Source organism: Haematobia irritans, chromosome 1 (assembly GCF_050003625.1).
Source record: "Haematobia irritans isolate KBUSLIRL chromosome 1, ASM5000362v1, whole genome shotgun sequence".
In the NCBI taxonomy this organism is placed as follows: domain Eukaryota; kingdom Metazoa; phylum Arthropoda; class Insecta; order Diptera; family Muscidae; genus Haematobia; species Haematobia irritans.
In genome coordinates, this window is record NC_134397.1 from 254,660,429 (window position 1) to 254,686,596 (window position 26,168).

Sequence of the window (26,168 nt, forward strand, 5' to 3'; positions counted from 1 at the left end):
ACGTTCGTTGGTCATGTTCCACAGCTAATGTTTTGTTGTTGTTGTTATTGCTGTTGTTGTTGTTCCAAAGCCACACGCAAGTATATCCAAGTCCTATATTGCAAATATTAAATAAATGTAATAAAGTTAATTACACATTAATAACTGACAAAGAGAGTGAAAGGGACTGTGAGAGAATTAGCAAGCGAGGTAGAGTGAGAGGAGATATATCTTATAAGAACATTGTGTAAAAGGAAAACCATAAAGCTTTGACCACAGCCTTTTGTACTCACACACACACATATTAGACCAGAACTACTGACCATCCATGTATGAAAAATTCATTTTCCATGTTGTTCCACGTCCAATGACTCAGGCTTCACATGGTGTTGGTTGAAATTAATATTGTTCGTATTGTTGATGATGATACTAATGAAGATGAAGCAGACTTTAAATATTCTTCTTGTGTTTTTGAGAGAATAAAGAGCACGACTCAATCATTAAGATTTTCAATATTTTGTAGTATGACATACATACAACGCAAACAAGGAAAATGCAAAATCATTGCAATAGAGGATGGCTGATATATAATTTATTGGTCATAAGCAAAAATATCGGAAATAACATTAAATTTAAGAATCAGTTTTATCAAATGAAACAATCAATTCAGTTTAGAAAATTATTTAATTTTTTTGCGTTTTAAATAAAAATAAAAAATATATATTAAATATATCGAATATAATTTTAATGAAAAATGTTTTCAATTAAAATTAAAAATTGTCCTCATTAAAAGGTTTATTGAATTTCGATTCAAATACAAGGAAAACAAGTAAGTAAAGTCTAAAGTCGGTCGGGGCCGACTATATTATATCCTTCACCACCATGTAGACCAACGTTTGTGTTACCATCTCAACTACTTCAAATTTGGTGGGAGCTATATAAAGGTTTGCATTTCCAGATACAAATACTTATAATGGAGAAAATTTTTTGTACTTCTACAAAATCTCTACAATTAAAATTGAAATCGGCTAACGCCCTGGAATGAAACACAATGTTAATAAAAAACAAGTAAGGAAAGTCTAAAGTCGGGCGGGGCCGACTATATTATACCCTGCACCACTTTGTACACGCACAGAAAAAACATGTTTGGACATGGTTGCCGCATCCATTTAATGCTTATTTAGAGTATTTAATTGTCGCGAAAACCATGTATTTTGTCTTTGTACAAATAATTTTCGAGCGGAGAAAAATATATGTTGGCAATAAGCATTTAAATGGTTCTCAAATGCCGCAAACATGTTCTATTATTTAAATGATAGAATTTGAGACCATTATATGGTCAGGAAAATCATGTACCTGACCATTCAATTTTTTTTACTTTTTTGCAAAGAAAAAAGTATTTTTATAGTTTACGTATAGATATGTCTACAAGCATTACATGGCCATAAAGACCATGTACATTGTTTTCGTGACCATTTAATTTTTTAATTTTTTTGCAGCGACAAGAATTTTATAAAAACATTGAGCAGGTACACACGATCTTCATTTTGCGCGTCAGTCGTGTGTTGATTGTTTCTTGGAATGGACGGAGAATACGGAATTATTGTGTTTTGTGTTACTTTATTTATTCAGAAATGGCACGTGGTTTTATGTGAATACAAAAAAGGAAAGTGTAATTGAAACAAATGTACCTGGTTTTTGTTCTGCATTTTGACATATGGTATAATTTATTTTTATTTGCAGTTATATTGTCTGTGTTTGTACATTTGATGGGCACGAAGTAAATATGGAATGATTTCTTATTGTTGAAATTGAACCAAACTAGAGTGTGTAAAAATATGTGAAGTTTGCTTGCACAACATTATAAATACAAATAAACAATGAATTAGTTTATAAATAAATAAAAAAAATAAATAAAATTGATTTTGTGTTTTCTTTTCTCAAGTGGCGTCCTTTTTTCGACGACGAAAAAAGTTTTTTCATAAAAATCAAAACATTTTAGGTTGTGACCATGTTCTTTTAACTAGAAGAAAAACATTTTTGACGAATAACATAACATTTTAGATCGTGACCATTGTCTTTTAATGGAAACAAAATTCTTTTTATCAATATAATAACATTTTAGATGAGGACAATTGTATTTTTCTTAGAACCATGTTCACTGAGCCAACATGGTTGCAGGTTAAAATGTTACATGGTCGCCGCAAAAATAGCTGCTATCATATTATTTTGCTCTTCGAATATGATTGTGGCAATCATGTTTCTTCTCTGCGTGTAGATCTAAATTTTCGATACCATCATATCACATCCGTCAAATATGTTGGGGGCTATATATAAATGTTTGTCCCAAATACATACATTTAAATATCACTCGACAGAATTTGATAGACTTCTACAAAATCTATAGACTCAAAATTTAAGTTGGCTAATGTACTAGGGTGGAACACAATTTTAGTAAAAAATATGGGAAACATTTAAATCTGAAGCAATTTTAAGGAAACTTCGCAAAAGTTTATTTATGATTTTTCGCTCGATATATATGTATTAGAAGTTTAGGAAAATTAGAGTCATTTTTACAACTTTTCGACTAAGCAGTGGCGATTTTACAAGGAAAATGTTGGTATTTTGACCATTTTTGTCGAAATCAGAAAAACATATATATGGGAGCTATATCTAAATCTGAACCGATTTCAATCAAATTTAGCACACATGACTATCCAACTAATTGTACTCCTTGTGCAAAATTTCAACCAAATTGGGCCAAAACTCTGGCTTCTGGGGCCATATAAGTCCATATCGGGCGAAAAATATATAGGGAAGCAATATCTAAATCTGAACCGATTTCAATTAAATTTATTACGCATGACTATACCACCAATTGTACTCATTGTGCAAAATTTCAAGCTAATCGGGATAAAACTCTGGCTTCTGGGTCCATATAAGTGCATATCGGGCGAAAGATATATATGGGAGCTATATTTAAATCTGAATCGATTTCAACCAAATTGGGCACGCATAGCTACAATGCTAAATCTACTCCCTGTGCAAAATATCAATCAAATTGGGCCAAAACTCTGGTTTTTAGGACCATACTAGTCCATTTCGGGCGAAAGATATATATGGGAGCTATATCTAAATCTGAACCGATTTTAATAAAATTTGGCACACTTTCAGTCATCCCGAGGGCTCTATGTATAATAGCCCTGATTGTGGATGGGAATTTTCCCCTCACATATCATCTGCGTATGCCACCAATTTTATCCTTTCTTTTTCTAGGGAAACTAGAAGGTTGTTTATAGCAACATTCCAAAGAAGAGGTGATAGAACTCCTCCTTGGGGAGTGCCTCTGTTCACATACCTTTGTATGTTTGTTCGTCCTAGTGTGGCTGAAATACGTTTTCTCATTAGAAGTTCGCCTAACAGCCTAGGTTAAAGTGGCAGCCCGATTAAATTTCAGGCTCACTTAGACTATTCAATCCATTGTGATAGTCTTACAGCCTAAGTATACCTGGATCAACATTCATTCAGTTGCCAGTCCATTTAATATCGAGCTCGGATGGACGTTATTGAATGCCCCTTCGATGTCTAGAAACGCAATTCATTGAATACACAATTCATTGACAAATAGTGAGCTTTCAATAAAGCTGACGAGTTCATGTAATGCGGTCTCAGTAGACCTGACCTTCGAATATGCATGCTGTCGCTTCGAGAGCAAACTTGAATCGACGCTAGTTCTAAGATAAATATCTATCATCCTCTCCAGAGTCTTAAGTAGGAATGAGAATAAGCTGATTGGTCGGAAATTCTTCGCACTCGAGTGAGAGGCTTTTCCCGCTTTAGGTATGAAAACGACTTTTGTTTCCCTCCACTTTCCCGGAATATATGCTAAGTTGATACGTCCTGTATATATAGCCAGGGGATATTTCTGTCAGTCACTGCTTGTAACTCCGCCGGAGTAATTCCATCCGGTCCAGGGGATTTGAGGTGCGTCCAAAGCTATTTAACGCCCATTTTATTCTAGATTCCGATACAATTTCCTCGATAGGAAATTACCGCTGAGCCGCTGTGGCACCGCCAGAACATGGTTCAACCGTCTGATTTCCAGGAAAATGTGTGTCCAATAGTACTTCTAGCGTCTCCTCACTGGACGTTGTCCAATTGCCCTCCGATGTTTTAATGAAACCTGGAGCCGAGTTAGTGGCTGCTAGTACCTTCCGTAGTCTGGAAGCCTCGGACGTATTCTCAATACTGCTGCAGTAATCATTCCAAGAGTTATGTTGAGCCTTTCTCAGTTCTCTCTTGTATCCTCTCAGATTCTTCTTGTAAGCGTCCAATCCTCAGGAGCTTTGGTGGACTTTGCTTTGTTAAAGAGCTTACTGCAGGATTTCCTCATATTACTTAACTCCGTAGATCACCATGGTGGTCGATTTTTCCCCCTTCGCTTCCCTCTAAGGCATGCAGCTTTCAGTGAGATGTTGCAGGCCTTAGTAATCCGCTCCACTGCGTGTTCGATATCTTTCACAGTGCTGATAAATGCCCCAAACAACTTCCCATACGACTCTCAGTTTTCAACACCTGAACATATTGCATACGGCGCGACAAAAAGCTTTCAAGAAGTAACAATTCATTACCACATATTCCATAGTATACCACTTTTTCTAATAATATACTGTGATCCACAACATCAAATGCTTTAAAAAATTCAAGAAAAGTCCTCCAACATCAATCATTCCACAATTCACTACCATACATACAAAATCCCAAAAGAAGCGCCGACAAAAACTGCATGATATTAGAGAAATTTTCCTCATGACTGACACCTACCGACGCAGTTTCGCTTCACAATATCGTCCTCTTGTATTTTTATTCTCTCTGTATAACAGGTTGGCTGATAATTCCCCGGTCTAACAAAGAAAAACACATTTTTTGTCAAAATTCGTTTTTATTATTCAACATAGTTCCCTTCAAGAGCGATACAACGATTATAACGGCCTTCAAATTTTTTGATACCATTTTGGTAGTACTCCTTCGGTTTTGCCACAAAATAGGCCTCAGTTTCGGCGATCACCTCTTCATTGCAGCCACATTTTTTCCCTGTGAGCATCCTTTTGAGGTCTGAGAACAAGAAAAAGTCGCTGGGGGCCAGATCTGGATGGGGAAGCAATTCGAAGCCCATTTCATGAATTTTTGCCATCGTTCTCAATAATTTGTGGCACGGTGCGTTGTCGTGGTGGAACAATACATTTGTCTTATTCATATGGGGCCGTTTTGCGGCGATTTCGACCTTCAAACGCCATATAATAGTCACTGTTGACGATTTTTCCCTTCTCAAGATAATCGATAAAAATTATTCCATGCGCATCCCAAAAAACAGAGGCCATTACTTTGCCACGCTTCGGAGACGTTTCACCGGTCGCTGTCCAGTCAGCCGACTGTCGATTGGTCACAGGAGTGTAGTGATGAAGCCATGTTTCATCTATTGTCACATATCGACGGAAAAACTCGGGTGTATTACGAGTTAACTGCTGCAAACACCGCTCAGAACCATCAACACGTTGTTGTTTTTGGTCAAATGTGAGCTCGCGCGGTACCGATTTTGCTCAAAGCTTCCGCATATCCAAATATTGATGAATGATATGACCAACACGTTCCTTTGACATCTTTAAGGCCTCTGCTATCTCGATCAACTTCATTTTACGGTCATTCAAAATTATTTTGTGGATTTTTTTTATGTTTTCGTCGGTAACCACCTCTTTCGGGCGTCCACTGCGTTCACCGTCCTCCGTGCTCATTTCACCACGCTTGAATTTTGCATACCAATCAATTATTGTTGATTTCCGTGGGGCAGAGTCCAGAAACTCATTATCAAGCCAAGTTTTTGCTTCCACCGTATTTTTCCCCTTCAGAAAACAGTATTTTATCAAAACACGAAATTCCATTTTTTCCATTTTTTTCACAAGAACAAAAGTTGCTTCACAAAAGACGCTCTATCTCACAAACTAATTGACTGACAGACGTCAAATTTTGACACGAATCATATGAAGGTTGGTACTATATACAAATAATATGCATTTAATACTAGCGACGCCATCTATGTGTCAGACCGGGGACTTATCAGCCAACCTGTTATAATCAACTAAACTATGATATCCTGAACATTAATATTGACATAGGGCTTAAATTATTTTTCCAAATTTTAATTTATCAACATGCCTTATTTACAGACTCACCTCAAATTATAGGCTCATTGAAAATTCAATCCAAATAGATTACACGCAATTAAAATCAAAGTCATCTGTTTGTTCATTTAAAATCAGTAGGCTAATATTTATTTAGCTCCTATGTTTTTGCCACATTTTAAAATAATGTTGGATGCAATAGCCAGGTCCATATGCATGGATGGTAGATGCTACCATCGAGAGGCCATATATCACTCGATTTTAATTGGTAACATTTAATTGACTTTTTGCCCATCAATTGCTTTACAATTAAACTGTAATTTGATATCAATTCTCTCTAATCGCTGCTGCCGTACAATCATTACAGCCGCAGGAAACAGTGACAAATTGAAAAATTAAATTATTTTGTTTTTGTAGCAACTACTAAAGAGGCTCTCCCATTGAATACACAATCATGCAATAGGCCAGAATGGCAGATAAATATTCAAATTAAATTACAAATTCGCTGACCATCTCGAAAGTCATTTTGTATCTCAGGAAAGTGTTGGAATCATATGATAAATAGGACATGAACAAAAGAGCATTAAAATCGGGCGAAGAATGTGACGACATAATTGCCCAAATCAAAATCTGCTAAAATGCTGGTAATCTACAAGATAAGAAGATAAATGATACATATTTACAGGATTGTTGATATGTAATGCAACAAAGTGACCCGAAAATTTTTAGAATCACTTTCAATTTATTCGTATTGGCTGGCACGTTAGACACTCGAAATAAAATTTTGACCAAATTTTCTATAGAAATAAAATTTTGACAAAGTTTTCTACACGCAAAAAAATAATTCTTTCCTCCCAAACGAAATTTTAGACAAACAAAGTTCGTTTCTCATTTGCTTTTCGTTGAAAGGAAGTGTATTTCGAAGAAGAGTATATACTTTTTGAGATAAACGTTTATTCTTTTCCAGGACGTAAAAACAATTTCATAAAGACTAACTCACATCTTTCTTACTTCCACGAAGTTTTTTAGTTCTTAGCGTCTTTTCTGTAACACAAACAATGTAGAAGAAATTATACGATTTTATAAATTTAAAAAAATTTTGTTTTACCTTTCGTCTGGACGGAAAATCGAACCGCGGACCATGCAAGTTGTAAGCCAGCACACTATCCACTGAGCTACGTAGCTGTTATTGTCATCAATAGATAATTATTCATATAAGATATATTTGCGGCGCCCACGAGCCCATTAAACAAACTGTGTTTAACAGAAACAAACATTAGTTGGGCACCGTGGAGCAGTGGTTGCTACGTCTGCCGTGCATGCCAAGGGTTCTGGGTTCGAGCCCTGCTTCGACAAAAGTTTTTTTTCTTTTTACATATATTCCAGATATGGTTGGAAGATTCCGAAAAAATGTTCAACATTACATTCTACCAGGGCTGTGGAGTCGAGCCAATTTTGCTCGACTCCGACTCCGACTCCAGCATTTTTCATCAGCTCGACTCCGACTCCGGAGTCGACTCCGGGTAATATAACTAAATCTCATTTTAATACCACAAATTTGTAGTGCTATTGTGGGGGTGCCGTAAGCAAAGACAATAAACTCTAGGAAGATAGGAAATTGGCTACTGAGGAGATCAAACCATTTACCGTGTTAGTTTCATACTCGAACCAACCGCGTATACGACAAGTATTGACATAGCATTAAAATGCAAATAAATAGAAATTAAGTACACGGAATCAATTTCCATAACGGGTAAAATTAATTTTTTTTGTTGTTTCCTAACATTTAACATTGTTTCATTAAGAAAATTAAGTTTTTCATTTAAAAAATAAAAACGAAAAACAAATAAAAAAATTACAAACATGTATGGAACTAACATGGTAAATGCAACATTTGGTATGACGCAAGCCAATTTCCTATCTTCCTCAAGTTTATTGTCTTTGGCCGTAAGTGGATCGATATAAAGTATCGTATTTATTTATGTGTGCAAAAAAAGGTCTTAATTTCACTTTAGATGCCAATTGAACTCTATATTTCAAATTTAGGGCAATGTTTAATAAATAAAATAATGATATAAATACCCATCATAATATGAGAAGATACCAACAGTATATGTATTTGTGGACCAAAATTATTGATACTATCTCAAATCCTTTAAATTTGTTGCGAACTATATGCATGAATTTGAATCTGAATCTATTTAGGCAAAATTGTATATACATCTACAAAATCTATGTACTTAAAATTTAAAACTAACGTTATGGGACGTAACACAATTTTAACAAAAAATAAAAATGCAAGGAAAGTCTAAAGTAGGGCGGGCCGATTATAATATACTCTGCACAACTTTGTATTTAGATCTACATTTTGATAAAATCTCAAATCAGACTTCTACAAAATCTCGGTCAATATTTGGGAAATATTTATAATTGTTTAGACAATTTCGCAAAAATGCATTTATGATTCATTCATTGAAAAGTTTGAAAATTTGAGTCATTTCTACAAGTTTTCGACTTAGCAGTGAGTATCAGTAAGCATACAATTTTGGAAAAATTTTTGTCTAGTAAATAAAATTTTGACTAAATTTTCTATAGAAATAAAATTTTGGCAAAATTTTCTATAGAAATCCAATTTTGACCAAATATATAGAAATAAAATTTAGAATAAAATTTGGCTAAATTTTTTATAGAAATAAAAGTTTGAAAAAATTATTAATAGAAATACAATTAAAAAAAATTGTGTATTAATTTTACAAAATTTTCTATAGAAATAAAATTTTGCAAAATATTCTATAGAAATAAAATTTTGACTAAATTTTATATAGAAAAAAAAATATTTCTATAGTAATAAAATTTTGAATACATTTTATATAGCAGTGAGTTTCAGTGAGCATCAGTAAGAAAAAAAATTTTGAGAAAATTTGCTATAGAAATAAAATTTGACAATTTTTTCTTATAGAAATAAAATTTTGATAAAATGTTCAATAAAAATATGATTTAAGAACAAATTTTGTGTAGAAAATAAAATTCTGCAAAATATTCTACAGAAACAAAATTTTGACTAAATTTCCTACAGAAACAAAATTTTGACTAAATTTTTCTATTGAAATAACATTTTGACCAAATTTTCTAATAAAAAAATCTATTACAATAAAATATTGGCAAAATTTTCTATAGAAATAAAATTTTGACCAAATTTTCTGATAAAAAAATCTATTATTATAAAATTTTGGCAAAATTTTCTATAGAAATAAAATTTTGATTTAAATTTTTATAGAAATAAACTTATCAATAGAAATAAAATTTTGAAAAAAAAAACTTGTGTAACAAACTAAATTTTGCAAAATTTTCTATAGAAACAAAATTTTGACTCAATTTTCTATAGAAATAAAATTTTGACTAAATTTCCCATAGAAAAAAATATTTCTATAGTAATAAAATTTTGAATAAATTTTTTATAGAAATAAAATTTTGACAAAATTTGCTATAGAAATAAAATTTTAACAAAACTTTTTATAGAAATAACATTTTGACAATTTTTCTATAAAAAACAACTTTGAAAAATTTTTCTGTCAATATTCCCCATATGTATATGGCCTTAAGATAAAATTAAACAAAATAATTTCGATTGTTCGAAATATTTCAAATAAATTGATATGGGCATTAAAATGGATCGATCCAGCCCATCTACTAGTCTAGCATTCTAGGAAACATAAAAAGATAGCCGTAATTGGAAGTTGATTTTCATTTACAATCATGCTGTACATTGATCGAATGAATAACGCAATGGAAACTAATTTGCGTAAAAACTTGCTTAGTTACAAAAATGTGAAGTATTTTAAAAAATTTGGTTTAGCCGGAGTCGGAGTCGAGCAAAATTTTTACGACTCCGACTCCGACTCCAGCAAAATCTTCAGACTCCGACTCCAAGACTCCGACTCCGACTCCGACTCCACAGCCCTGCATTCTACTATATTAAATTTTTACTATGAACTGTAAAATGTGTATTTTTAAAGACCTAAATTTAGAAAAGAACAGTGTTTGATATAAACGAAATGGACTGTGTTGTCGGTTCAAAAATTACTTTTTTATTGAAAAAAATAAAAATTTTGTAACAAACGAATTTTTTTGGTGATAAAAGTGTATACTTTTCGAAGCAATTCATAAAACTCTAACAAAAGAAAAACGTTTTCGGTACACGTTTTCCAAATGTTTTTTTTTCTTTGCATGTATAGAAATAAATTTTTGACAAAATTTTCTATATTAATAAAATTTTATTTGTTATTTTTTTATTTTTTTTCTTTAATTTTCTCCAAATTTTTGTAGACTATTTTAGCTCGAGTGCCTAATGAGAATGTCTCTGTCGGCCGTTTATTTCTATAGAAAACTTTTTCAAAATTTTATTTCTAAAGAAAACTTTTCCAAAATTTTATTTTTATAGAAAATTTTGTCAAAATTTTATTTTTATAGAACATTTTGTCAAAATTTTATTTCTATAGAAAATTTTGTCTAAATTTTATTTCTATAGAAAACTTTGTCAAAACCAGACAGCGAAGTAACAATCGGATAAAATCCTTGAAAACGGTCTGACGAAGTCAACCGAAATATCGGAAAATAAAAAACTAGAAACCAACAATTTCGAGTTTAATTTATAGACCTACAGCCGAGATTATGAGATAAAAAAAAAAAAATTATTTCGATAGAAAATTTTGTCTAAAATTTTACTTATATAGAAAATTTTGTCTAAAATTTTATTTCTATAGCAAATTTTGTCTAAATTTTATTTCTGTAGAAAATTTTGTAAAAATTTTATTTCTATAGAAAATTTTGTCTAAATTTTATTTCATTTTGTCAAAATTTTATTTCTATCGAACATTTTGTCAAAATTTTATTTCTAAAGTAAATTTTGTCAAAATTTTATTTCTAGAGAAAAATTCGTTTATTTCTATAGAAAATTTTGTCTAAATTTTATTTCTATAGAAAATGTTGTCAAAATTTTATTCCTATAGAAAATTTTGTCAAAATTTTATTTCTATAGAAAATTTTGTCAAAATTTTATTCCTGTAGAAAATTATTTCAAAATTTTACTTCTATAGAAAATTTTGTCAAAATTTTATTTCTATAGAAAATTTTTTCAAAATTTTATTTCCGTAGAAAATTTGTTCAAAATTTTATTTCCATAGAAAATTTTGTCAACATTTTATTTCTATAGAAAACTTTGTCAAAATTTTATTTCTATAGAAAATCTTTTCAAAATTTTATTTCTATAGAACATTTTGTCAAAGTTTTATTTCTATAGAACATTTTGTAAAAATTTTATTTCTATAGAAAATTGTCAAAATTTTATTTCTATAGAAAATTTTGTCAACATTTTATTTCTGAAGAAAATTTTGTCAAAATTTTATTTCTGTAGAAAAATTTTCAAAATTTTATTTCTATAGAAAATTTTGTCAAATTTTTATTTCTATAGAAAATTTTGTCAAAACTTTATTTTTATAGAAAATTTTCTCTACATTTTATTTCTATAGAAAATTTTGTCAAAATTTTAGTTCTATAGAAAATTTTGTCAAAATTTTAGTTCTATAGAAAATTTTGTCTAAATTTTATTTCTATAGAAAATTTTGTCAAAATTTTATTTCTATAGAAAATTTTGTCAAAATTTTACTTTTATAGAAAATTTAACAAAACTTAATTTCTATACAAAATTTTGTCAAAATTTTACTATAGAAAATTTTGTCAAAATTTTATTTCTATAGAAAATTTTGTCAAAATTTTATTTCTATAGAACATTTTGTCAAAATTTTATTTTTATACAAACTGTTTTCAAAATTTTATTTCTATAGAACATTTTGTCAAAATTTTATTTCTATAGAACATTTTGTCAAAATTTTATTGCTATAGAACATTTTGCCAAACAAAATTATTTCTATAGAAAATTTTGTCAAAATTTTATTTCTATAGAAAATTTTGTCAAAATTTTATTTCTATAGAAAATTTTGTCAAAATTGTATTTCTATAGAAACTTTTATAAAAATTTTATTTCTATAGAAAATTTTGTCGAAATTTTATTTTTTCAAAATTTTATTTCCGTAGAAAATTTTTTCAAAATTTTATTGCAGTAGAAAATTGTCTCAAAATTTTACTTTTACACAAAACTTTGTAAAAATTTTATTTCTGTAGAAAATTTTGTGAAAATTGTATTTCTATAGAAAATTTTGTCTAAATTTTATTTCTATAGAAAATAAAATTATGTCAAAATTTTACTTCTATAGAAAATTTTGTCAAAATTGTATTTCTATAGAACATTTTGTCAAAATTTTATTTCTATAGAACATTTGATATGTTTGGAAAAGTGAGATGTTTGTACGAATTTATATCGGCATAAGCCGGCTATCAATGTAAAACCTTTTTTCGGGAGGTTTAACTCTGGTTTATTGGTGGGTTTAATGAACTGCCTGAATTTATTCTGATAATTGGTTGATATTTTTGCTGCAAGTAGAGGATGCTGATGAGGAATGTGGTAATTCCGAAACGTGCGTCCATCCAGCCATCTTGCAGTCTATATGGCTTTGCCCAAATAAATTTGACAAACATTATTTCCCTCTGTTGGTTAAGCTACACTTGTAGTTTAGTCAATGTATGGTTTTAAGCTATAATCAAAAAACAAAAAAAATGTTATTTCTATAGAAAATTTTGTCTAAATTTTATTTCTATACAAAATTTTGTCGAAATTTTATTTCCGTAGAAATTTTTTTTCAAATTTTATTTCTATAGAACATTTTGTCAAAATTTTATTTCTATAGAAAATTTTGTCAAAATTTTATTTCTATAGAGCATTTTGTCAAAATTTTAATTCTATAGAACATTTTGTCAAAATTTTATTTCTACAGAACATTTTGTCAAAATTTTATTTCTATAGCACAATTTGTCAAAATTTTATTTCTATAGAAAATTTTTTCTAAATTTTATTTCTATAGAAATTTTTGTCAAAATTTTATTTTTATAGAAAATTTTTTCAAAATTTTACTTCTATAGAAAATATTGTCAAAATTTTATTTTTATAGAAAATGTTTACAAAATTGTATTTTTACCAACTGTGGCAACTGCGCTTGTGAATCCCTGAAGACAGTGACCATATCGTTTTCTACAGATATGAAAGTGTACTTTCTCACTTCTTTTCAAACTCACATTTACAAATTTAAGATCATAAATGATCTCGAATTACAAAACGTCATAACACATTCCATGAACATCAGGTCATTTTGAATTTTTGTCACAAAGAATGAGTGAATGTTTATCTCTATCGGTAAATTGTAGATCATCGCCTTCAACAAAGTTCAAAGATGCTCATTCGTCCATCCGTCCGGTATTATGTGTTATAAAGGAAACTTAGAACTATTTTAATTAATCATCCATTAAACTAATTTAAATACAAAATATTTTGTAACATTTCATGTTATTATTGAAATCCTTATGGTTTTGTGGAATTCATTTGGGTGGTTTTTCATTCAAGATGAAGAAAAAAATGTCAAAAAGAATGCCCAAGCCTTAACATCACTCACATCAATTTTCCTAGCACAGGCATTGAAATCAAATCAAAATGACAGACAAACACATAGTTTCGCTGTAAAAAATTGACTTAAGATTTTTATATGTGCTGGTTACTTGGATATGCGGTGTTGTTAGCACAGTGGCTAAGTTATAGAAATAAACTTTTCACAAAAATTTAATAGAAATAAAATTTTGACAAACATGTTTATAGAAATAAAATTGTGAAGAAATTTTCTATAGAAATAAAATTCTGAAGAAATCAAAATTAAATTTTGACAAAATTTTCTATCAAAATAAAATGTTCACTACATTTTTTGTAGGAATAAAATTTTGACTAAATTTGCTACAGAAATAAAATTTTGACCAAATTGTTTATAGAAGTTAAATTGTGACGAAATATTCTATAGAAATAAAATGTTGACGAAATATTCTATAGAAAACAAAAATGTTGACAAAATTTTCTATCAAAATAAAACTTTGAGAAAATTTGCTATAGAAATAAAATTTTGACAAAATTTTCTATCAAAATAATGTTTTGTCAAATTTTTTTTTAGAAATAAAATTTTGGCAAAATTTTTATTTTCTTTTATATCAATATAAAATTTTGACTAACATTGCTATAGAAATAAAATTTTGACAAAAATTTCTATTGGAATAAAATTTTCATTAACGTTGATATAGAAATAAAATTTTGAAATATTCTATAGAAAACAACAATTTTGATAAAATTTTCTATCAAAATTAAATTTTGACAAAATTTTCTCTCAAAATAAAATGTTCACTACATTTTCTGTAGGAATAAAATTTTGACTAAATTTGCTACAGAAATAAAATTTTGACCAAATTTTTTGTAGAAATTAAATTTTAACGAAATATTCTACAGAAATAAAATGTTGACGAAGTATTCTATAGAAAACAAAAATGTTGATAAAATTTTCTATCAAAATAAAACTTTGAGTAAATTTGCTATAGAAATAAAATTTTGATAAAATTTTCTATCAAAATAATGGTTTGACAAAATTTTTTATAGAAATAAAATTTTGGCAAAGTTTTTATTTTCTTTTATATCAATATAAAATTTTGACTGACATTGCTATAGAAATAAAATGTTGACAAAAATTTCTATTGGAATAAAATTTTCATTAACATTGGTATAGAAATAAAATTCTTAAATATTCTATAGAAAATAACAATTTTGATAAAATTTTCTAACAAAATTAAATTTTGACAAAATTTTCTATCAAAATCAAATGTTCACTACATTTTTGGTAGGAATAAAATTTTGACTAAATTTGCTACAGAAATAAAATTTTGACCAAATTTTTTATAGAAATTAAATTTTGACGAAATATTCTATAGAAATAAAATGTTGACGAAATATTCTATAGAAAACAAAAATGTTGACAAAATTTTCTATCAAAATAAAACTTTGAGAAAATTTGCTATAGAAATAAAATTTTTACAAAATTTTCTATCAAAATAATGGTTTGACAAAATTTTCTATCAAAATAAAGTTTTGACAAAATTTTTATTTGCTTTTATATCAATATAAAATTTTGACTAACATTGCTATAGAAATAAAATTTTGACAAAAATTTCTATTGGAATAAAATTTTCATTAACTTTGATATAGAAATAAAATGTTGACTAAATTTGATAAAGAAATAAAATAAAATGATGACGAAATATTCTATAGAAAACAACAAGTTTGATAAAATTTTCTATCAAAATAAAATTTCGACAAAATAAAATAAAATGTTCACTACATTTTCTGTAGGAATAAAATTTCGACTAAATTTGGTATAGAAATAAAATTTTGACAAAATTTTCTATAGAAATACAATTTTGGCAAAATTTTTTGTAGAAGTACAATTTTGCCAATATTTTATTTCTATAGAAAATTTTGTCAAAATTTTACTTCTATAAAAAATTTACCAATTCATAAATTATTGAAAGAAAAAACAAGTAAATAAGGCCGTAGATTCGGCCAGGCCGAATCTTATGTACCCTCCACCATGGATTGCGTAGAAACTTCTACGAAATACTGTCATCCAAAATCGAATTACTTGGGTTGAGGTATGGACCCATATGGACCAATTCCTGCATGGTTGTTAGAGACCATATGCTAACATCACGTACCAAATTTCAACCGAATCTGATGAATTTTGCTCTTCCAAGGGGCTACGGAGTTCAAATCTGGGGATCGGTTTATATGGGGGCTATATATAATTATGGACCGATTTCGACCAATTTTTGCATGGGTGTTGGAGACCATATGTTGGTATCATGTACCAAATTTCAGCGGATCTGATGAAATTTGCTTCTCTTAGAGGCTCCGCAAGCCATATCGGGGGATCGGTTTATATGGGGGCTATATATAATTATGAACCGATGTAGACCAATTTTTGTATGGTTGTTAGAGACACATGGTGTCTGTGGCAAAAATGCTCAGGGTGGGCTCTTGAGTCGATATAGCGATGTCCGTTTGTCCGTCTGTCCGTGAACACATTTTTGTAATCAAAGTCTAGGTCGCAGTTTTAGTATAATCGACTTCAAATTTGGCGCAAGTATGTGTTTTGGCTCAGAATAGATCCCTATTGATTTTGGAAGAAATCGGTTCAGATTTAGATATAGCTCACATATATATCTTTCGCCCGATATGGACTTATGTGGCCCCAGAAGCCAGAGTTTTAAACTAATTTGCTTACAATTTTGCACAAGAAGAACACTTAGTACTATAGTCAAGTATGTCAAATTTTATTGAAATCGGTACAGATTTAGATATAGCTCCCATATATATCTTTCGCCCGATATGGACTAATACGGTCCCAGAAGCCAGAGTTTTACCCCAATTTGGTTGAAATTTTGCACAGGGAGTAGAATTAGCATTGTTGCTATGCGTGCCAAATTTGGTTGAAATCGGTTCAGATTTAGATATAGCTCCCATATATAGCTTTCGCCCGATTTCCACTCATCTGACCACAGAGGCCAATTTTAAACTCCGATTTAGTTGAAATTTTGCACAAGGAGTAGAAATAGCAGTGTAGCTACGCGTGCCAAATTTGGTTGAAATCGGTTCAGATTTAGATATAGCTCTAATTTATATATTTCGCCCGATTTACACTCATATGACCACAGAGGCTAATTTTTTGGTCCGATTTAGTTGAAATTGTGCACAGGGAGTAGAATTATCATTATAGCTATGCGTGCCAAATTTGGTTGAAATCGGTTCAGATTTAGATATATCTCCCATATATAGCTTTCGCCCGATTTACACTTATATGACCACAGAGGCCAATTTTTAACTCGGATTTAGTTGAAATTTTGCACAGGGAGTAGAATTATCATTATAGCTATGCGTGCCAAATTTGGTTGAAATCGGTTCAGATTTAGATATAGCTCCCAAAAAAAAAAAAGATTTTTTTGATTTCGACAAAAATGGTCAAAATACCAACATTTCCCTTGTAAATTTGCCACTGCTTAGTCGAAAAGTTGTAAAAATTACTCTAATTTTCCTAAACTTCTAATACATATATATCGAGCGATAAATCGTAAATAAAATTTTGCAAAGTTTCCTTAAAATTGCTTCAGATTTAAATGATTCCCATATTTTTTACTAACATTGTGTTCCACCCTAGTGCATTAGCCGACTTAAATTTTGACTCTATAGATTTTGTAGAAGTCTATCAAATTCTGTCCATATCGAATGATATTTAAATGTATGTATTTGGGACAAACCTTTATATATAGCCCCAAACATATTTGACGGATGTGATATGGTATCGAAAATTTAGATCTACAAAGTGGTGCAGGTTATAGTATAGTCGGTCCCGCCCGACTTTAGACTTTCTTTACTTGTTTTAATTTCGTTTTATTCAATATTTCGTCTTTTCATTGAAAGACTTCATCGGGAAAATTTTTGAAAACATCAAAAATATTACACCCACTATTGAGTAGAACGTAACGACTCAGAGTCTGTTCGTATTATTTTAGTACGTGATTAATATCTTCTTATCTAGAAAGTGTTCGTGTGGAAGCGTAATTTAGAATCACATGCTTTTTGTCGAATCACTTTTTCCACTCCGATTGAGGTATTTCGAAAACATGTATTTTGAACGCATCAACTACTTGTTCAAATTTCGAAAAATGATGTGTGAGGGGTCGAATTGTCATGCTGGGTTCACTTTTTTTTTGGGGGGAAAATTTCAATACTAACCCAGCTCAATTCCGAAATATAATCCTCGTACTAAATTTTCTTGAATTTGCCGAAAAATATTTCCTTATTTTTGTATTTTAACCAATCGACATTTTCATTCTTTGTGGATTCACTGTTTTTTTTTTGTGAGTGTAATTAATTTAATTTACTTCATTAAATTTAAATTCGCATTAAAATTATTTAAACCACTGTCCATGACAGTAAAGTAAAGAAACGCATAGTGAAGAAATCCATCTCCTAAATTTTTATCGAATGAATTGGAATTCAGATTCAGTCAGTCATCGAGTCACTCACTCACTCATTCATTCACATGCCAAAGAGACAAGACAAGAAAGACCAACCACTACCAATACACTTGCATTCAACAGTAATGCACCATTGCAACAAAAAATTCGAAAAACAACAACAACAACACCACAAGTGATGTGGAGAAAATAAACGAAAGCATGACATTGACTCGATTCACACATAGTACACTTGATTTCTACACTTTGCATTGAACAGCGAACGCATTGTGTTATTCCCGTGTGGGGTGTGTGTGCGCGCAAGTGAATGTTGTCGTTATAATGTCAAATAGATCGGATTACACATCACCAAGGAATACAATAACAGCAACAAGCATTCATACACTCACTTGTGCACCCACCCACATACTTTGGGCATAGTGCCTTCGTTGTTGTAGTTTCGTGATGACTTTGCGTCATCAATCGCATCACAGTGAACGCAATAAAAATCCCAATTTTTAACTGTTGAGTGTTGAGCATTGATTGCTGCTGCTGCTGCTGCTATTGCATGAGAGCATTTTGTTCGATTTCTTTTGTTCGACTTGAAAAGTTTTGCTGAAGTGGGATTTTATTTTATTACTTTCCAATGTTTATTTTACGAGAAGGTTCTTGGCCGGCCATCCATCCTTTGCCGGACATTATTATTTTAGGAGTATCCCCGACACGGGGTAGTTTCCTATTTTGTTTCTTTTTTTTTGTGAATGTTGTTTTAATTCGAATGTCCTCAATTGCAAAACGCTTACACAAGGGAACACAAATCACACAAAAAGCGTAAGACAGCGTAAGAGAAGAGTGTCTTTCATTGCTATAGAAATTGCTGTGCGTAAATGTGTATGTGTACTTTGTCAGTTAAAAAACCAATTTAAGAATATAAATAATTGCATTTCAATGACCTGACATTTCGTGGTGACATTGAGATTCCATGTCTTTGTTTAGAGAAATTATTCTGTCTTAAGTATCAAATCATGAGATATTAATGGCAATGTGGTAAAGTTAAAATGATCACCCACGAAGACTTCTGGGGAGTAAGTACACCCAGAGAAGGATCACCTCAAATATGCAAACAGTTATTTTTGTAGTGGGAACATAAAATATATTTGTCGCCACCATGTTATTTTCTCACAGATTAAGTATCTGATATACAGTGAAACCTCTGAAGTTTGAGAGGTTTCACTGTACATGTTTGCTGAGAAAACAACATGTTTGCGACAAATATATTCCATATTCACCGTCCAAAAATAATATTTTGCTCTTGAAATAGGTTTGGGGTGATCAGATTCCTTCAGATTTACAAAGGATGTTTGGTGAGGTTATGAAATTAATATTGGGTACCTGATTTTCGATGTATAGTTGAGGTAGGGTTACCAGACGACGATTAGCGAAATCCGGGACATTGTGCCGTACATTCCGGGATTTGTCGGGACAAGCAAAAACAGTCACATTTTACGAAAATAGTTGCCCATATTTTATCACTTGGTATTTATTTTGGTAAATTTGCAGAAATGGCATGTCGTAGTCTTTATTGTATGCAGAATTCCTAAATATGTTTGAGCCTCTGAAACTTTCTCCCAAGATGGCTGCGATGATTTTAGATCAAACGTCGAAATTTTTGGAAAAGTTGTTTCTTAAACAAACAAACTTTAGCTCTGAGGTGACAATCGCTGTTTCTTTTGTAGTGCCTTTCGATACTTTCGCTTTGGATATCGCCATGGAGTTGGGAATATTTCGCTAAAGTGTCGCTAAAGAGTCTGTGGTAGTGATGGGGATAAAATCACAATTTGAAATATTGGCAGGGAATACAGACTTGTATAGAATTGGACACTAACGGTGAATTGATTGTAATTTGTTAAAATATATATTTGCGTATATTTTTTTAACATTTACTGCTCAATTGACAGCTGATGATTCGAACGACAGTCATTTGTTTCTGTAAGTGGTGAGTTTGAATGAAATGGTACAAAATCTGACGGACAAATGTACATTAAAAAAGTATGAAAATCCAAAACCAAAAATATTTTTGAAAGCGATTTAATTTCATATCGTTTTCCTTTCTAAGAAACGGGAAAAATTAAAACATATGCCTGGAGTAATTGAAATTCCGGGATTTTTGGAAAATTTTGTGAAAGATTCGGGACACTTCCTGGAGACGAAATTCCGGGACAATCCAGGCGAATCCCGGCCATCTGGCAAGCCTAAGTTGAGGAGAGGGACCTCCTATTTAAAAAAAAAAAACAATAATAATAATAATAATAGTAATAATAATAATAATAATAATAATAATAATAATAATAATAATAATAATAATAATAATAATAATAATAATAATAATAATAATAATAATAATAATAATAATAATAATAATAATAATAATAATAATAATAATAATAATAATAATAATAATAATAATAATAATAATAATAATAATAATAATAATAATAATAATAATAATAATAATAATAATAATAATAATAATAATAATAATAATAATAATAATAATAATAATAATAATAATAATAATAATAATAATAATAATAATAATAATAATAATAATAATAATAATAATAATAATAATAATAATAATAATAATAATAATAATAATAATAATAATAATAATAATAATAATAATAATAATAATAATAATAATAATAATAATAATAATAATAATAATAATAATAATAATAATAATAATAATAATAATAATAATAATAATAATAATAATAATAATAATAATAATAATAATAATAATAATAATAATAATAATAATAATAATAATAATAATAATAATAATAATAATAATAATAATAATAATAATAATAATAATAATAATAATAATAATAATAATAATAATAATAATAATAATAATAATAATAATAATAATAATAATAATAATAATAATAATAATGATAATGATAATACTAATAATAATACTAATACTAATAATAATAATAATAATAATAGTAATAATAATAATAATAATAATAATAATAATAATAATAATAATAATAATAATAATAATAATAATAATAATAATAATAATAATAATAATAATAATAATAATAATAATAATAATAATAATAATAATAATAATAATAATAATAATAATAATAATAATAATAATAATAATAATAATAATAATAATAATAATAATAATAATAATAATAATAATAATAATAATAATAATAATAATAATAATAATAATAATAATAATAATAATAATAATAATAATAATAATAATAATAATAATAATAATAATAATAATAATAATAATAATAATAATAATAATAATAATAATAATAATAATAATAATAATAATAATAATAATAATAATAATAATAATAATAATAATAATAATAATAATAATAATAATAATAATAATAATAATAATAATAATAATAATAATAATAATAATAATAATAATAATAATAATAATAATAATAATAATAATAATAATAATAATAATAATAATAATAATAATAATAATAATAATAATAATAATAATAATAATAATAATAATAATAATAATAATAATAATAATAATAATAATAATAATAATAATAATAATAATAATAATAATAATAATAATAATAATAATAATAATAATAATAATAATAATAATAATAATAATAATAATAATAATAATAATAATAATAATAATAATAATAATAATAATAATAATAATAATAATAATAATAATAATAATAATAATAATAATAATAATAATAATAATAATAATAATAATAATAATAATAATAATAATAATAATAATAATAATAATAATAATAATAATAATAATAATAATAATAATAATAATAATAATAATAATAATAATAATAATAATAATAATAATAATAATAATAATAATAATAATAATAATAATAATAATAATAATAATGATAATGATAATACTAATAATAATACTAATACTAATAATAATAATAATAATAATAGTAATAATAATAATAATAATAATAATAATAATAATAATAATAACAATAATAATAATAATAATAATAATAATAATAATAATAATAATAATAATAATAATAATAATAATAATAATAATAATAATAATAATAATAATAATAATAATAATAATAATAATAATAATAATAATAATAATAATAATAATAATAATAATAATAATAATAATAATAATAATAATAATAATAATAATAATAATAATAATAATAATAATAATAATAATAATAATAATAATAATAATAATAATAATAATAATAATAATAATAATAATAATAATAATAATAATAATAATAATAATAATAATAATAATAATAATAATAATAATAATAATAAAATAATAATAAAATTAAACTAACAGCCAATATTTTTTCCAATAAAAACAAATTAAATTCAGCGTTAGTTTAACTAAGAATTTTTTTCAATGTAAAGCGATCTATAGATTTTATTTCTTAAGCGGGTAGAAGTCACAAGTTTAATCCGATTTTTCTGAAATTGGAAATCTATATGTATTTGGGAAATATAAAAGTATGCCAATATGCAAGTTAACAAAAAACCAAAGAAGAAAAGTTCCCATCAAAGATATCTCAAATGTTAATAAGATTTTAATGATCAGCACACTTGGCACAGGGGTAAAAATCTTCGCAGGCTCATCTTAAAACTCTATCTCTCTCTTGGTCGATGGGCCACTCCATATATTAAGAGGGGTGAAAGAAACACCCAAGACAACTGATGTGTGTAATTAAGTGCTTTTTTTTATCATTTTGAAATGTTCGGTAATTTCCCAGGAAATTAATTCCTTATTAATTAAAAAGCCATTAAAAATTATTATTTCCCAAAGATGCCATTCTACTCACACAAAGTGCATACCCTTGCTGGGTATGCATAATAATTTCCCTTATCAGTGATAGCCCAGCAGCACATTGTTCTTGAATGCAGTGATGCGTTATTCCTAGGCTATTGTATTGGTGGTTTGGTTTCTTCCAATCATTGAAAGGAAATGCTGGTGAGTTTCCCCACATTAGTTGTTTTTCTTGGGTGACAAAGGGTCAAATATTGGTGGCTGGGGGGAATTTGAGACGAAGTCAAATCGTTTCCACAAAATCAATAATACTTGGTGTCAGAAGTGGAAAAGGTAATTCCTTTGAATTCCTGCAATGTAAATGGAATGCATGATTACATTATGATCTCAATACCTGTGAGAATTATGCAGATGAAAGGTATCAAGAACAGTGGTTTTATATGAGTCCTATACCAAAATATGGCCTAAAATGATCAGTTTGAAAATTATAAATGTGGGATATCATTTCTATAGAAAATAATGTCAACATTTTTTTTAATAGAAAATGTTGTCAAATTTTTTTGTCAATAGAATATTTTGTCAAAATTTTATATTAATAGAAAATTTTTTCAAAATTTTATATTAATAGAACATTTTGTCAAAATTTTATTTCTACAGAAAATTTTCTTTCCGTAGAAAATGTTGTCAAAGTTTTATTTATAATTTTGTCAAAATTTTATTAACATTTTATTTCTATAGAAAATTTTGTCAAAATTTTATTTCTTTAGAAAATTTTGTCAAAATTTTATTTCTATAGAAAATCTTGTTAACATTTTATTTCAATAGAAAATTTTATTAACATTTTATTTGTATAGAAAATTTTATCAACATTTTATTTCTATAGAAAATTTTGTCAAAATTTTATTTGAATGTAAAACTAAATTGTTTTTCTATAGAAAAAAATATCCAAATTTTATATATATGGAAAGTTTTGTAAAAAATTTATTTCTGTAGAAAATTTTGTCAAAATTTTATTTCTATAGAAAATTTTGTTAAAATTTTATTTTTACAGAACATTTTATCAACATTTTATTTCTAGAGAAAATTTAAAAAAAAAAATATTTCTATAGAAAATTTTCTCAAGATTTTATTTCTATAGAAAATGTTCTCAAAATTGTATTGCTATCGAAAATTTTCTCAAGGTTTTATTTCTAATGAAAATTATGTGCAATTTTTTTTCATAAAGAAAATTTTGTCAAAATTATATTTCTATAGACAATTTTGTCCAAATTTTATTTCTGTAGAAAATTTTTGTCCAAATTTTATTTCTATAGAAAATTTTGTCAAAATTTTATATCTATGGAAAATTTTGTCAAAATGTAGAAAATTTTGCCACAATTTTATTTCTATAGAAATTTTTGTTCAATGGTAAATTTTGTCCAAATTTTATTTCTATAGAATATTTTGTCAAAATTTTATTTCTATAGAAAATTTTGTCAAAATTTTATTTCTATAGAAAATAATGTCAACATTTTTTAACAGAAAATTTTGCCAATTTTTTTTGTCAATAGAAAATTTTGTCAAAATTTTATTTCTACAGAACATTTTCTTTCTACAGAAAATGTTGTCAAAGCTTTATTTAGAATTTTGTTAAAATTTTATCAAAATTTTATTTCTATAGCAAATTTTGTCAACATTTTATTTGTATAGAAAATCTTATCAATATTTCTCTTCTACAGAAAGTTTTGTCAAAATTTTATTTGTATATAAAATTATGTCAAAATTGTATTTTTCTAGAAAAATATATCAAAATTTGGTTAGAAAGTTTTGTCAAAATTTTATTTCTGTAGAAAATTTTGTCAAAATTTTATTGTGTTAAAATTTTATTTCTATAGAAAATTTTGTCAAAACTCTATTTTATAGAAGATTTTAAAAAATTTAATTTCTATAGAAAATTTTATCAAAACCCTATTTTTATAGAAAATTTAAAAAAATTAATTTCTATAAAAAAATTTTTCAAAAGTTCATTTCTGTAGAAGATTTTCTCAAGATTTTATTTCTAATGAAAATTATGTCCAATTTTATATTAATAGAAAATTTTGTAAAAAACGTTATTTCTACAAAAAAATTTATCATTTCATGTCAACATTTTTTTAGCAGAAAATTTTGTCAAATTTTATTGTTAATAGAAAATTTTGTCAAAATTTTATATTAATAGAAAGTTTTGTCAAAATTTTATTTCTACAGAACATTTTCTTTCTACAGAAAATGTTGTCAAAGTTTTATTTATAATTTTGTTAAAATTTTGTCAAAATTTTATTTCTATAGAAAATTTTGTCAACATTTTATTTGTATTGTATAGAAAATTTTATTAAAATTTTATTTCTATAGAAAATTTATCAATATTTCCCTTCTACAGAAAGTTGTATCAAAATTTTACTTGTATATAAAATTATGTCAAAATTGTATTTCTATAGAAAAATATATCAAAATTTGGTTGGAAAATGTTGTCAAAATTTTATTTCTGTAGAAAATTTTGTCAAAATATTATTTTGTTAAAATTTTATTTCTATAGAAAATTTGGTCAAAATTTTATTCCTTTAGAAAATTTTGTCAAAATTTTATATTAATAGAAAATTTTGTAAAAAACTTTATTTCTACAGAAAATTTTATCATTTCTATAGAAAATAATGTCAACATTTTTTAACAGAAAATTTTGTAAAATTTTTTTGTCAATAGAAAATTTTGTCAAAATTTTATTTCTACAGAACATTTTCTTTCTACAGAAAATGTTGTCATGTTGTTGTTTTTTTTATAATTTTGTTAACATTTTATCAAAATTTTATTTCTATAGAAAATTTTGTCAAAATTTTATTTGTATACGAAATTTTATCAATATGTTTGTTTTAGGTTATTGAATTAGATAATCTTCTGCATGCATGTTAATTTTCAACAATATTTGACTTTTGTTTAATTTCATATAAAGGTCTTTAACCTGTTTTTGCCTTTAATAATATGTATCTTAAATAACATAGCTTATATTGCCAGCCAGTGTCTCATTTGTTGTAATATCTACTGTGATAAAATCTCATTAAATGAATTGTATTTAAAAATCAAATTAATAAAGAAGAATTTGAAAAATGAAATGAATGATGAATCAATATTTCCCTTCTACAGAAAGTTTTGTCAAAATTTTATTT

The 26,168-nt window shown here is 27.0% G+C and overlaps 1 protein-coding gene across 1 annotated transcript in view; it reads right to left on the reverse strand.

The window, feature by feature from the left end:
* Nucleotides 1–23,291: 23,291 nt before the first annotated feature.
* Nucleotides 23,292–26,168, reverse strand: part of LOC142235840 (uncharacterized) — a 12,641-nt gene continuing 9,764 nt past the window's right edge. Inside the window, exon 4 of the mRNA XM_075307094.1 lies at nucleotides 23,292–23,339. Coding sequence (XP_075163209.1) covers nucleotides 23,292–23,339 — 48 coding nt within the window. The remainder of the gene's footprint in view (nucleotides 23,340–26,168) is intronic.